The 14,332-nt window shown below is 38.1% G+C and overlaps 1 protein-coding gene across 4 annotated transcripts in view; it reads left to right on the top strand.

Moving 5' to 3' along the window:
* fndc1 (fibronectin type III domain containing 1) overlaps positions 1-9,461 on the top strand; it is a 41,187-nt gene extending 31,726 nt beyond the window's left edge. For all 4 annotated transcript variants that reach the window (XM_005731003.1, XM_005731006.1, XM_005731004.1 and 1 more), the window contains 6 exons: positions 1,163-1,271; positions 4,452-4,531; positions 4,826-4,855; positions 5,354-5,515; positions 6,218-6,340; positions 7,651-9,461. In XM_005731003.1, coding sequence (XP_005731060.1) covers positions 1,163-1,271; positions 4,452-4,531; positions 4,826-4,855; positions 5,354-5,515; positions 6,218-6,340; positions 7,651-7,766 — 620 coding nt within the window. In that variant the 3' untranslated portion in view covers positions 7,767-9,461. The remainder of the gene's footprint in view (positions 1-1,162; positions 1,272-4,451; positions 4,532-4,825; positions 4,856-5,353; positions 5,516-6,217; positions 6,341-7,650) is intronic.
* Positions 9,462-14,332: the final 4,871 nt, after the last annotated feature.

Raw genomic sequence — 14,332 nt, forward strand, 5'->3', positions numbered from 1 at the left:
CGGGATTAGTTCACACATCCAGAGCTAATCACAAAGGACTGTTTTTGTAATTAGGGGGTGTTTGCACAACCATGCATTACGACTTGCGGGTCATGGCTTTTTTTAATAACTATTGCATGGAAACAGCTGTTAGCATCTGGTTTTGTGAGTTTTCACCTGTACCCAACTTCTGGTTCCATTTACTCTGATGCATTGAGGGCATTTTCTTTGAAGGCTTTAGACAAAACATACACTTTATTCACTGAATACTTTAATTGTTGCTTTTGGCTTAAAGAACTACCTTCAAGAGACACAATTTATACCCATAGTAGGAGAAATTGCCCTCTATAGATTACACAGACAGACAGCAAAAGCAAGGATACTACTCTATCAAACCTCGATTTAACTATGCAAACGGAATGAGGAATAAAAACTCAACAGAAGAAAAACAAAGTAGCTAGTATTTCCCTTCTCATCTGTCAGCAGCCAGCTGTGTTGGTCCAGCGCCAGTAAAAACAGAAAGTCCTGCTCAAAAGTCCAATAGAAACAGTCGGTAGTTTGACGTGCAGCTGAACTGGTCTCCATAGTTTTAAAGTGAGCGATCGAGGGCTCTGTGACCTCAGGTATTCACCAGATTCTGAGGATTTGTCTGTGTGTCTGAGAAGAAGAAGAAAGCAGACAGAGAGGAAGGCAGGCTGGAAGACAGTCGGTATGAGCAACAGAAAATGCAGAACTGCAGATTTTCTTTATAGTGTTTGAGACCACCTACTCCCACAAAGGAATAGTTTGACATGAACTGTAAATATGAAGCTGCCACCAGCCACTAGGAGGCTTAACCTCATCACCGCAAGGTTGGCTGGGCTGCCAGTGGAGACTTGAGGAACTTATTGCACGCTGCCAAGAACTTCTGGTATATGGCCCTTATTTTTACACCTTGGTTTTGAACTGTGTCAGGTTGGCTCTTTCCATATGTTTCAGTCTTTGTGCTGTGCTATGGTAACCAAATTCTGGTGGCCAAAAAAAGAAAACAAAAAGGATGTAGGTCTATTTCTCAAGATATCAAACGTTTCCTGTTATGCTGACCCTCAAATTGATATAAACATAAAAATTCTACATCTGCTTTAGAGATTTTCATTTTAATGACTAAGGAGACCTGCAATTAATTTTGTGTTATTCTCTGCAGGCTACATGGTCCAGAGTGCCTCATACGATGACATCCTCAACAATAGGTGGTCCTCTAAAGCTGCCACTGGGACACACCTGGCTGTGGAAAATCTCAAGCCCAACTCTAGGTAACATATTTTATTGTGTATGTTTACAGTATGTTAATGTTCTCTAGATGCATTTGCACGTACAATGTGTGAACATCCAAAATACTTTCCAGCTGGAGCAGTGTACAAAATCATCTCCCATGTGGGAGTCATAAAAACAAAAGAAGCTTATTTTACAAACAAAGACTTGCTTAGCTGCATGAATCTTTTACCTTGACCTCTGCGTGACCAAATATGCATGTTGCCTGTGTGTCCTGTGTGATTGCATGTAGATGTTTTTGTTTTGTTTTGTTTGGAACATGGCTGACTGTGATCAAATTAGTTTTATATTATTCAAAGCATGTAAATTTTATGCTGTAGTGGCAGGAAAAGTCTTTAAAGTGGAAAACCAGCAGTTTGGTTAAGAAACAGATATGAATCTTTTTTTGTGACGTGCAGTAAAACTCAGATGAGACCCGAGAAAATTCAGCGGAACATAAATACAGCACATATTATCTGACACTTGCACAGAGATACAGCCATCTCAGTCTGTTTCAGTTATTAGAGCATGTTTCCACAGCCGTGTGTTACGAGACATGGGTCATGGCTGTCAAAATAAATGCATGGAAACATGAACCCAAGACAGAAAGAGAGTCTTGGATTCCTTTGTTGTTCACCTGTGCTTTTAGGGGTTTCTGCTAAAAGAATTTACGATACTCTAAATGGTGCAGTAACTTATACCTAGTTGCAGTAATTTAAAAATAGATTAATTTTTTCGAAATCGATACACAAAGTTTATGTGTTATTTAGTCAGTTGGTGCATTTAGGCCATCCAGATAATCTTCAGCAGTTCTCAATAAATATAGTGATTAAGTACTGGCAAGTGCAAGAAGACACAAAAGTGAAACTACTTTATATCCTTTAGCAAAAACAACATGTGTGAACCATGCATAGTTCAAATGAATGCTATTAATGGACACTAAAGGCTTTTATATAGTATATTGCACAGTCTAAAGCAAGAGTCTTTTTAGGTTTGTGAACTGTCAAAAAAACAGATGAACACAAAAAGCTTTCCAAAAGTATGCAAAAGGTTTTTATTCCCGCCAACCAGTTTATATCCAGGATCACGGAATGGTTTATGGGATAGTGTTGGCATTTCCCATGCTGGAGGCTCCTTCATGGTTTCCAGAACTACTGAGCAAATTTGTATTGCATTGACTAACAGCATAACTGCATATAAGTGAAACTTATCCTTTTTTTTGCATCCACAAGTTTCCCTCTTTCTATCAGTGAGTCATGTGGTGGGTAATACTTTATAATAACTACACAAGCATTAATAAGTTATTAGTGAAGACCTCAGATGGGTTATGCATGAATTTTACAATAAATATTTCTATGTTGCGTATTGCTTTGTGCTCTTCCTGTTGTGTCATTTATAACAGCTTTGTAAGGCATAAATAGGTTCACTTTAGAAAAACGCGTAACTCCTTTAATAGACCATGAATTACAATATTAGATAAGTATTTATAAAACCTCAATTAACATTCTCACAAATAACTGATATCTTAATCATTACATGTATAAATGTATATCTATGTACTCTGTTAATTACTAAGACTTTTTAAATTATTTCATAAACCATTACAGCTCCTAAAAAGCTATTTTTTACTTGATGTAATACTTAAAAGTGGTGAATCCATCATTTGTAAAGTATAAAATGCTGACATTAGTCCCTTTATATGAGCTTATTTAGCAAGAACCTTTTATGTCTGTGTTTATAAATGACATATTACAGAGAAGTAATGCTTTATAAAGGATGACTTGAGTATTTCCTAATACCTTACTAACCCTTAATAGTGTGCTTTCTTTTAAAGTATTGCCATGTAGTGCATACATAACATATATATTCTACTTCCATTGTATATAAGGTTTTTTTAAATGTAAAACTGGCTTTTGTCAAACAAAAGTCTAGCAGTTTTCACTCTAAATAGCTAATGAATACCTGAACTTGTAAAAATGGAAATCTGCAACCATTTAACAACATGTAGTAATTCATTTAAAGCCTTTTTATGCATAGAAATTGACAATTTTCTAATTTCCCTACTTCTGGTTTTCTAAGCATCTATTTCTCCTGCTGTATGTAAGAGAAGTTTACAGAATACAAATTGGTTGTGAATTTCTTACATATGTGAATATTTTTGAAACAGTTTAAAATTGGCTTTTGTGGGTTCATCGTGTGGTTCAGCTGTCATTTATTATGAAAAGCATATTATGAGGCCAGGCCAGATTTGGCTTGAAAAGGTACAACATGTGCAGTTGCCACATAGAATTTCTTTTTGAATGAAGATCTCTGCATTGAAAGTTTCAAATAGCAAGCAACTTTGGTCCTTGATACTGTATTTATTTTCACAATGTCCTTTTTTCCCTACCCACTCAGATTTCTTCTCGTCTTTCTTCTTCCATGACATCATCTCTCTATAGCTGCATTGCTTTCTTCTCTCCCTCTCCCGTGACATAATTTGGTGAGCCTCTTCATATGGCCGTGGTGATTGGATCCAGGCTTCATGGCTGTATGTGTTGAAAGTTTTTAGACTTGAAATTGACAGATGATGAGCTTACTGTGGGTGACCTTGCACAGTATACGAAAGCTCACGCGCACACATCATGCACAGTGGAAAAATTTGCAGTCTCTCAGTGTTGTCACTGCTGTTTTTTTTCAAATGTGACAGGACTTTATAATTCCTCAACCACCTGGAGATGAAATGAGATCACTGTTTGGCTTTGTTTTGCACTCTGGCAAGAAAGCTCGTGACATCTAGTAACGCTTTTGGGTGACAAATTTCTCTTTTGATTAGAGTCTCTCTCGCTTTCTTTACTTTTCCACATCCTTCCTTTTTGTTGTCATTCATTCTTCTACTTTCCTCTCAGCTGTTAACCTTTGCTTTTATAGATGTGTCTTTTTCCTCTCAACAATCCCTTTTGCCTCACCTCAGTCCTGCTCTCCTTTTCCCTTGAACGTGAGAGCCTTTTTATTGTGCTGCGCTCACTTTGGATTCATACAAGCATAAATCGGGCTACTCTTAAATCTTAAAGAATGTCAAGTCATCTGCTGCGATCGTTATCATTTTCCTATTTTTAACCAGTAACAACAAACAGGTGGAGTGGCACGTTAAATGCTAAAACTTTTTTTAAAGCCACACTTTGTGCTCTGTTGTCATTCAGGTACTACTTCAGGGTGCAAGCGAAGAATGTGTTTGGTGTGGGACCATTCAGCGAAACGCTCTCCTATGTTACTGAATCAGGTTGTATTCTGTCATCACCTGCAACTGTAAACTTTGAGATACCCTAATGATTAAAGTTCAGACTGACTCTACATTTTCTTTCCTTACTGTACAAAAATAGAAGAATAATTCTCGCGGTTATATTCAGCGCACAATATTCACACAGAGAGTCGCCCTCGAAGAGAAGCCGACTTGCACATGTACACTGCATTACACGGTCTATTGGTTTTTCTTTCCCATCATCAGGTGAATGCATTAAACTTGATATGCAGTCTTTTTCGCCCCTGGTGTTTACTTTCTTTTTTGTTTTTTCAGATGACCCTCTCCTCATTGAAAGACCACCTGGTAGGTCTGCACACTAACAACACATTTCCAACTTAGAGACAAGTTATACTGAAAAATAATGAAAAAGTTACAGTAATTTAGGATGGATTTTCTCTTCCAAAGCTTTCCTTATAATAGTAACATAGCTAATGTTGAACTTCTGTGATAATTAACTGGATATTGTGTTCACTATTTTCTAGTGTGTGACAGTTGCGTTTGTCTATTGTTATTCTTTGTATTTATGTTTATAACAATATGACCCCAGGAGTGATCTGGCCACAAGTGATTTTTCATAACAATGATATTTTGACTTGGTTAAAAGGCAATAATGATGATAAGTAAAACATTTAAATGCTTCTGTGTGTAGGCAAAACATATATTCATCACTTGATGAATTCCTGAATAATATAACACTTGACATATAAAAAAAAAAGAAACCAAAAGGTAAAAATATCAAAGAACATTTTAGGTAGAAATGCAACTTAATGCTCTTCTTCCTCTATTCCTTAATGCAATCAGGAGGCGAGCCAATCTGGATTCCCTTTTCTTTCAAGTTCAACCCAGTCCACAGCAGCTGTAAGGGCAGCCAGTATGTCAAACGGACATGGTACAGGAAGTTTGTGGGTGTGGTTCTGTGCAATTCCCTACGATACAAGATCTTCATGGGAGACAGTCTAAGAGGTAAATATATTTCTGATGCTTAAAAATCTGAAATAAAGACTGTTTCTATGGAGGAAGAGGTGTGGCAGTCACCACCGACTAAAGTGTGATCACACAACCAATGATAAAGGCTATTAGGATGCAAAGCACATAGCCACAGACCTGCAGTTATAATTGGTAATTACTGTTCTTTGCTAAACCTTTTTCTTTTTGGCTATTGCTTCCACATGGATATCATTAAATATTTAATTACATTTTAATTCAGTTTTATTTAATAGCACCAAATCAACAGTTGCCTCAAGGCCATTTATATTATAGGGTAAAGACCCAACTCAATATGAGAAAGCAAACGACCTGCTATAAGAAAGATGACAGTGGGAAGGAAAACCTCCCTTTTAACAGAAGAAAGAAACCTGCCAGGCCCTTCATGAGCCTGGTCCAAAAGGAAAGTTTAAACCTAATCTCAAAAGTAGAGAATGTTTCTTTCTCCCAAACTGGGACCTGGTTCCAAAAAAGAGGAGCCTTAAAGCTGAGGGCTCTGCCTCTCATTCTGTTTTCAGAAACAGGTCTGAAAGAAAAGTGCTCTATTCAGGTAAAACGCTTCTATAGTTTGCCTGGCTCTGCCATTATTATTACACCATTTGGCAAGATTTATTATGAATTGCCTCCCACCATAGCAATGGGAAATGTTATAATAAAGATACCTCTCCCTTTTACCCACAGACCCATTTTACAGTATAGGAGATACATTTGGCCAGGGAGAGGACCACTGCCAGTTTGTGGACTCCTACAGGGATGGAAGGACAGGCCCAGCCTACTTGTCAAATAATCTGCCCACAGCACAAGGTAAATAAAAACAGACTGTGCATATTGTTTTAAATTTGCAGCCTGCACTGTTAGCCCTTACTTATCATTTGTTTCTATGCCGTCTGCCTTTCTGGCTCTGTAAAGGGCCAGCTGGTTGATTTATACCCATGCAACATATAAAGATGCAGAATGTTGTTTGCATGAATGCTCGTTAAAGTGATTTTTGTGTTGTGTTTTAGCCCAAATTTCACATGCTTTTCATTACCCCAATTTTTCTAATTAAACCATAAGTTCTTAGATTAAAGTCATGAATTGCTGGTAGTTATTAGTTTCGGGTCATTTTGGTACACCATGAAAATGCTTAAAACTTGCTCCATATAAGCAGTTGACTATATTTATGGTAAGTATGCAATCTTCTAAGGGTATTTTCTTATATGCGTGTTTAAGGCAGTTTAGCATTGTGGCATCAGGCGAATGTACGATTAGGAGTGGTGTGTGTGTGTGTGTGTGTGTGTGTGTGTGTGTGTGTGTGTGTGTGTGTGTGTGTGTGTGAGAGAGAGAGAGAGAGGAGAGAAAGACAGGGCGAGAGATGTGGTGCTGAGCAACCACACAGATGTGTATCAAACCCACCCCGTATTATATATACAGCTGTGATTGGCCTGGCAAGGAACTGACCAGTTGGGAATATGTATGAATGGGAGAGAGGCCAGTCACATTGTGCTGGAGCAAATGAAACAGGTCTCAGATTTGTCTAATTCCCACATTAATGGCAGTTATCTCTGAAAGTTTTACAATGTAAGAAATGATCAAATTCATAACCTCCGGGGTAGCAGCTTCTCTGTGCTGCGGTGCTGTCCTTTTCTATCAAACATTACTGAAACAAGAGGAAATTGTGCATTTGTTGTGGACTATTTCTATTACTATTGTGGAAGCAGTACCTTTGCATCAGAACAGGGTATGTAGGATTGCTTAAAACACCATATCTATTATGCTCAAAGAATATGCCACTCTGCCCCACAATGAGAGTGTCTCTGATGCGTTCACAAAACTGCAGTTCCATAAAAATAGATGCATTTGATAAATTCTCAAATAGTGTTATTGTTTTCAAATTCCATTAGAAACCAACTTACATGTCATTTGCCATAAACTCATGTCCACTGATGTGCCAGTGGAGAAATGCCATTCATACCTGTATAGGTTTTGACCAGCGCTTTTTTACTACTCACACATTGAATTGTTGCACATTATCTCATTTTGTTGTGCAGTTTAATGGATGGGGATGCTTCTATTTATTTACCTGTCTAAATGAGGATGGCTTTTAGCTATAAATAACTTTTTCTCTATTGCAGGATACTATCGTTCCTACAGACAAGAGCCAGTTACATTTGGGGTTATTGGCCGACGCACGCCCCATCCATTTGTGGGCTGGTATGAATGCGGGGTGCCCATTCCTGGAAAATGGTAACACAGTGAGAAGAAAAGACATTGTTGGGCAACTGTTCTGCATCCTGCTGCAGGCCTTCACCTTTTCCGGTCCTGCCCTAAAAATGGACTTTTGCCTGCCACTACAAAAAGACACCACTTCGAATTTGTTACAGCTTCACACAAAAGGAGAATATAGTACTTTTAAACAATTCAGTGTATATCTTTACAATGCACTTTTTATATAAAGCAGTCTGTATATGAGGGGAAAAAAGAAGCATGTGTGCTCTTGCTTAGTTTAACTCTTGTCTCAGAGTGCCCTATTTCCAACCATTCCAGTGACAGGTCCCCACCCAGTGTTATTTATTTGACCAGTAATGCAGTGACATTGGACCAAAGAAGAAGCTGCAAAGCAAACTGTAAGAATGGGCACTTGAGGTGTGTGTATAGGTCATTTTTAATCATGACATTTGTATTTCATAATGTAATAGCTTTATTGTGTTCATAAACAATCATACTGTTTTTACAACTTTTGGTATTCACCAGAATCCATTAAAAGTTACTGTGTAAGTTTTGTATGTGTACGGACAAAGAATAAAAGACCAAATATTTGCTCAGGAACTGTGGGAGATTTCATAAAGGTGGTATGGGAAACATAGCAATCCAAAAACATGAATCATATTGGACTTTCCTCTCCTGACACATTCTTCTCTAGCAAAAGCTTTTACACATGATCCAGAGCTACTTAATCAACTTAATGGAAGATCAGAGTATCAGATACGGTTTAGCTGAGCCAGTTGGAACACCACCTATTATAATCTCAAAAACAACACATTGTGGAGAGCAGCAGGTGCACAAAGAAAAACTGAAAAGCAATCATAGTCAGTGAAAACTAGTCAGCTTCGACATGTACCTCTGTGTATTGCAGAGTTCTGATAATGTCATTTTACTTGGAATTTAACATTTAATCCAAAATAGAATTTCTGCGTGTTAGCACTACATAGTTAGCATTATATAGTTAGTATTATGTGTTTAAATATTGCACATTTTCGCATTTACACTCACCAGTCTTTGCCTTCAGAATTGCCTTAAATATTCATCTTCATGGTATAGATTCAAAAAGATTCTAGAAAAATTCCTCGGGGGTTTTGCTTCATACTGACAAGACAGTAACAAAGAGATCCTTCAGATATTTTTGTTTTGCACGTCCTCAAAGGAAATTTCCTACAGGCGCTCTTTTGAACTGAAATCTGGTGACTGTACAATGAAATCATTGCCATGTTCAAAAAGCCTGTTTGAGTTGATCTGAGCTTTTGACATGGTGTGTTATCCTGCTGGAAACAGCCATCAGAAGATGTGTACCCAGTAGCTATGTAGAGGTGGACATGGTAGGATGGAGCCATGCTTTCATGTTGTTTCTGCCTAAAATTAGAATTATGCAAAAGTAATCAAAACTTTAACATCAGGCAAAATATTTTCAATCTTTTGTTACCCAATTTTGGTGCAAATTGTAGCCTCAGGTTCTTGTTCTTAGCTGACAGTAGTGCCACTTGACTTGGTCTTTTGGCGCTGTATCTTACCTGCATCAAGGTTTGACTTGTTGTGTGTTCAGATGCTCTTCTGCATCTTACAGCTGAAAGCAGTTTTACCTTTCTCCTCTGACCTCTGGCATCAATGAGGTTATTTTACTCAGAGAACTGCTGTTCAGTGGAAATTTTCTCTTTTTGGTCCATCCTCTATAAACCCTAGAGGTGGTTATGTGAGAAAATCCCAGTGGATCAGCAGCTTCTGCACATCTGACACCAACACCTTAAATCACCTTTATCCCTGCCTGCACACACACACACACACACACACACACACACACCACACACACACACACACACACATATATATATATATATATATATACATATATAAATGAAATAGCATAATTTCATTATGATTACATTATTTATGTAATAAAGAGGAAGAAAAAAGGAATCACTGATGTATCTGAAATGTATACTTTGTTACTTTGTTAAATGTTGTTTGTTACCGGCCCCTGACTTAACTTTTGATAAACTACTACAATGTATAATTTCTTCTTCTAAACCATTGTATAAAAATGGGTGATTGAACACAGTTGTATTTATATTTAAAGCATCAGAATACCTATTTTTTTAACCACAGCAGCTTGATGTACGAATCACATCTCCAGGGTCGGATTTGGAAAGACTTTCAGTAAGATTTTGTTGAGCCAATTACCACTGGTATACTTTGGATAATGTAAAAATAAATATTAATCTAATTATCTGCCTATCTTATTGTTACAAAATTCAGAGAAAGTTTTTTCAAGGAATCAACTTTATTTCCATACTCAAAACCATCTGCGGTGCTCATATTTTGCTGTGTTATTTGAGTGGAAATGATTCTGCTTCTTGGTGAAATAACTGACAGAAGAAAACTTAATCCTAAGTGGGTCTGTGCCACAATAAACCTGGTGGAAAGTATTTCACCAATTAAGCTGAATGAATAGAAAGCTTTCTTTGTATTGATTGCCGATTATTCAGTGCTGCGTTTTTTTTTAGATTTTGAGGTGAATCTTTTGTGGTTAGATTTATTTTCCAACAGCAGAACCACAGCTACTCTTTTGAGAGCTTGCCTAAAAGTCATTGCAAACATTTTTCAGTCATTTGTGACTGTAAGGAAAATGATGATATTAACCATCTCTGTGTCAGAGGAAAACCAAGTACTACTCTTACAAATCCCCATCGTTCTTATGAGAATGGAAAACACTTTTTCTATCCCTGCAAGATGAAAAAGATTGAAATCAATCTTTACTACTCATAATACTACTTTGGCCATCCATCCATCCATCCGACCAAAAGCCCAGACCTGCTTCTCCCCAGTCACCTCCTCCAGCTTATCTGGGGAGATACCAAGTCATTTCCAATTCACCTGAGATATAAGGGTGTCCTGGGTCTGCCCTGGGGTTTCTCCCAGTAGGACATCCCCGTAACACCTCAGATGGAGTAGGAGCTATACTCTGCTTAACTGCCTTACCCTTTACTTGTCGACAAATCAGCATTCAGTCAAAGCATAGTGTCATCAATGTCGAGCACTGTACAGTTGGGATTTTGGAAGACTGCATGGAAGCACGTCTGCATTGATTAAAAACCCCTCTCTAGGCTCACTGTAGGCAAACACATCACTTATTTTCTTGAGGCAGTCATTTTGCTTCCTTTTCAAATATATCAAAGGTCCAAACATAGTCTCTTATCTGAGGAGCACAGGCGGTCAATTGTTGAGCTTGGCTCAGATTTGTTATGGCAGTCAGATTTAAAACACAATAAATGCATCGTGAGATCTGGGAGGGCAAAAATATTTCCCCTGGCCAATGACTAAAAGATAATGGATAATGGTTTTGTTTTGGAGTCAGCAGACCAATTTGTCAACGCTTTAGTGGGTGGTTGTCAGATTTCGAACATAGTTTCCAGGTACACTGTGTGGATGAATGCTTTTGCTACCATGTGTTTTCAGTGAGTGATGAGAGTCTCTTTGCCCCAAAATATTTTCATTGGCTGCAGCTTGTATTGCCATTTGGCCTGAATGGAGAATATTGCAATATTTAATTCTAAGCACATTGGGGAACTCCAGCCTACTCTGAGACCTGAGATGGCCATTGAGACAAGACATTTCAATATCAGTCTTTATCTACAAAAGACGTTTTTGATCAAGGAAAAGATCAGAGGTTTACAGAGACAGATGAATATATTGCTTTCAGGGATACAGTGTTAGAGAAAGATTTAAATAACTGAGGCCTGTCATAAAACATCGGGCTATTGTCCACACATTAGCTCACTAAATGCAGCCAGTTTGGAAAACTGATTCCATATGCAATACCAGTGTGTAAAGTTACTTTTTGATGTTAGAGTGTATACAGATTTATAATGATTTTATAGAGATGATAGGGTATATTTCAAGTCACAGCTACCTTGGATTCTTTAAGATAAAGTTGTTGTGATGGATGTCCTTGGCAGCAAGCAAATTTACAGTCGTGTGAAGAGAAAGAACACCCTTACTGCTTCCACAGAAATTAAGAGGGTAAGTAGCAGCAAGAATATGCTAATCAAATACACTGGTAACAGCAAGCATGAGCACCTCCATAAGAGGAGAGGTTTGGGCCGGTTGATGTTCTGAGGTTTACCCATTTCCTTAATCTTCCCAGCAGTACGCATCTCAGTAACGTAACACAAAGGTCAGTCTGTGCAATGCTCAAAGAAACTGCATAAAGAAGAAAAGCTACATCTTAGATGCTAAAGACCTCAGTAAGCGTGACAGTCCTATTAGCTTATGTCAATACAGCTATTGAAGTCTGAAGAAATATTGTTTTTCTGGAAAAGTTGCCAAGAGAAAGCCACTTCTCTCTAAAAAGAACATGGTAGCCCAGTTCAGGCTTGCACATTTGTATCTGAACAAACCAGAAGCCTTCTGGAACAATGTCGTAGGGCAAAGGAGATCAACGTAGAGACATTCGTCCATAATGCTCAGTGTCAAAAGCCTAACAAAATATATCAGCCCCTCATACCAACTGTTTTAGTGCTAGCTTAAAAGCATCAAATGCAAATCTTTAACACAACATAACACTTTCAAATAAATTATGGTTTTACCTCACTAACCTAGCTAACCTATCAGCCAGCTAGCTAGGGCTAGCTAATATCTTAGCATATGCCCTGCTGGACTACTAACCTCTGTTACCCATATAGGCAGTCCACAAACTTTTGTTAAAGAAATAAGACGGTAAAAATAAAAATGTATAGAGCTATATATTTTGAATCTCAATGAGTAATAAAAAGCAGTACAAAAAGATTGGCAGATGACATCATACCGACACACATACACATCATACTGGAGTAGTTAGCAGCACTTGACTTTAATTTAATGTCATTACAACAAAGGGTGTAAGGAATGGAAGTGGCAGAGGCATGAAGTAGTATTAAAATCCAAACAGTGAAATACATTCATACAAAAATCTCCAAGCTAATCTATTGTGCCAAAGGAATTTAATTTATCTCATATTAATAAATATTCTTTTGATCACAAGACTATTTGACTGTTGATGGTTGCAGCCTGGTGTCATTGAGTGAAGTTAATACTGACAAATGTCTGTTTAAGACCACATTTACGTCACGTATACAGTTGTTTTCATCAGTGCAGGGTGGCCTTGTTTGTTACTTGGGGCAAAAAATGTGCCATGCATACCAATGGCCTTGACTAAGTTTGGCTAACCAAGTGCTGCTGTTACTTTGTCTCCTGATTAAGAATTTACTTTCTCACTCTGCAGCATTAGACTTTGGACTTAGAATTGAAATGTAATTTACTGCATCTGGTTCGTTCAGGACATGCAGCCAAAAGCTGACATCAGAAGATAAAGAAGGGATGAAGTGGTGGTCGGTATCACCCATGCGCACATAGACAAAAAAAGGCACGCACACACACACACCCATACACAAATGAAGCCTTTTAATTTTGTTCAAAGATGTTGAAATTTTGCTTTTTTCAGCCAAGTAAACACTGCGACACCAATCCATTATGACACGCCACTGAAACATCATATGTCAGCTATTTTACAGTGTTTGGCACAAACTCTGTAAGAGTTTTCAGTTAAGGTCTCTGCACAGAGCAAACTGCTGATCCTTTTTTATAAAAAAGGGGCAAAAGGCCATGCTAGCTTGATTGAGTCCAGACCCAGCTGACTTTCCACACGTGGCTCTTGCATTATAAATTTAGCTACTTCTTAAACCAGCTTCTCAGTAACAGTAAGTTACCCCTCCCCTGCCATTGCTGTAGTGATTTAGAAAGAGCTCATTTCAATATATTTGGATGTAACAGTTAATAGTTTAATTGCAGAAACATTAAGAATGTATAAAGAAACAAAATGTGGTTTCAAAAGAATGCAGGTCTTCTGACTGTTTTCCACATGCAGCTTTTTTTGTTTCTCTTTGATAGAAGTGGGTCACACGCTACTTGGACTGGAAAAAGTTAGACTTCATTCTAGAGAGCTGAAATCATCGCAAGAAGAACGAGTTGAAGGCTGAGGAAAGAAAAGCAAAAAGAGAAGAGAAGGGTGTGAAACATACTCAGAACAAAAAAGTTTACAGGCAATGTCATGTTTTATTTCTTTTATTTGTGTATGGAAATATTTAGGCAAGGAGCACTTAATAAGTTGATTTTTGTATGATATTGTAACCCAACCAGTGTAGGGGCCTCCCTACACCCCGGACTCTGCGTTGTGTTAATTTGTGTTGGATTGGGGTGCACCGCAGAGAGACCAGTCGGACACAGGCGTTCAATTTGTGGCTCAGACCGCGCCGTTTATTCGGAAGCAGGGGAAAACACCACTCCAACTCTGCTGCTGGCCCTTTCCAAATCACAGCAAACACTCCGTGACCATCAACATTGCAAAATACAACAACACATATACACAGAATACACATTAAGTAACAATAACCGTGCCTTCTACAACATTCCACGGTCTCGGGGATGAGTACAACACAAAACTGATGCAGTTCGCCACTGGCAGTGCTTACCTTTCCAAATCACAGCAAACACTGAACCAAGATGGCG

Source organism: Pundamilia nyererei, unplaced genomic scaffold (genome assembly GCF_000239375.1).
Source record: "Pundamilia nyererei isolate P.nyererei 1_Seehausen unplaced genomic scaffold, PunNye1.0 scaffold00041, whole genome shotgun sequence".
NCBI classification, from domain to species: domain Eukaryota; kingdom Metazoa; phylum Chordata; class Actinopteri; order Cichliformes; family Cichlidae; genus Pundamilia; species Pundamilia nyererei.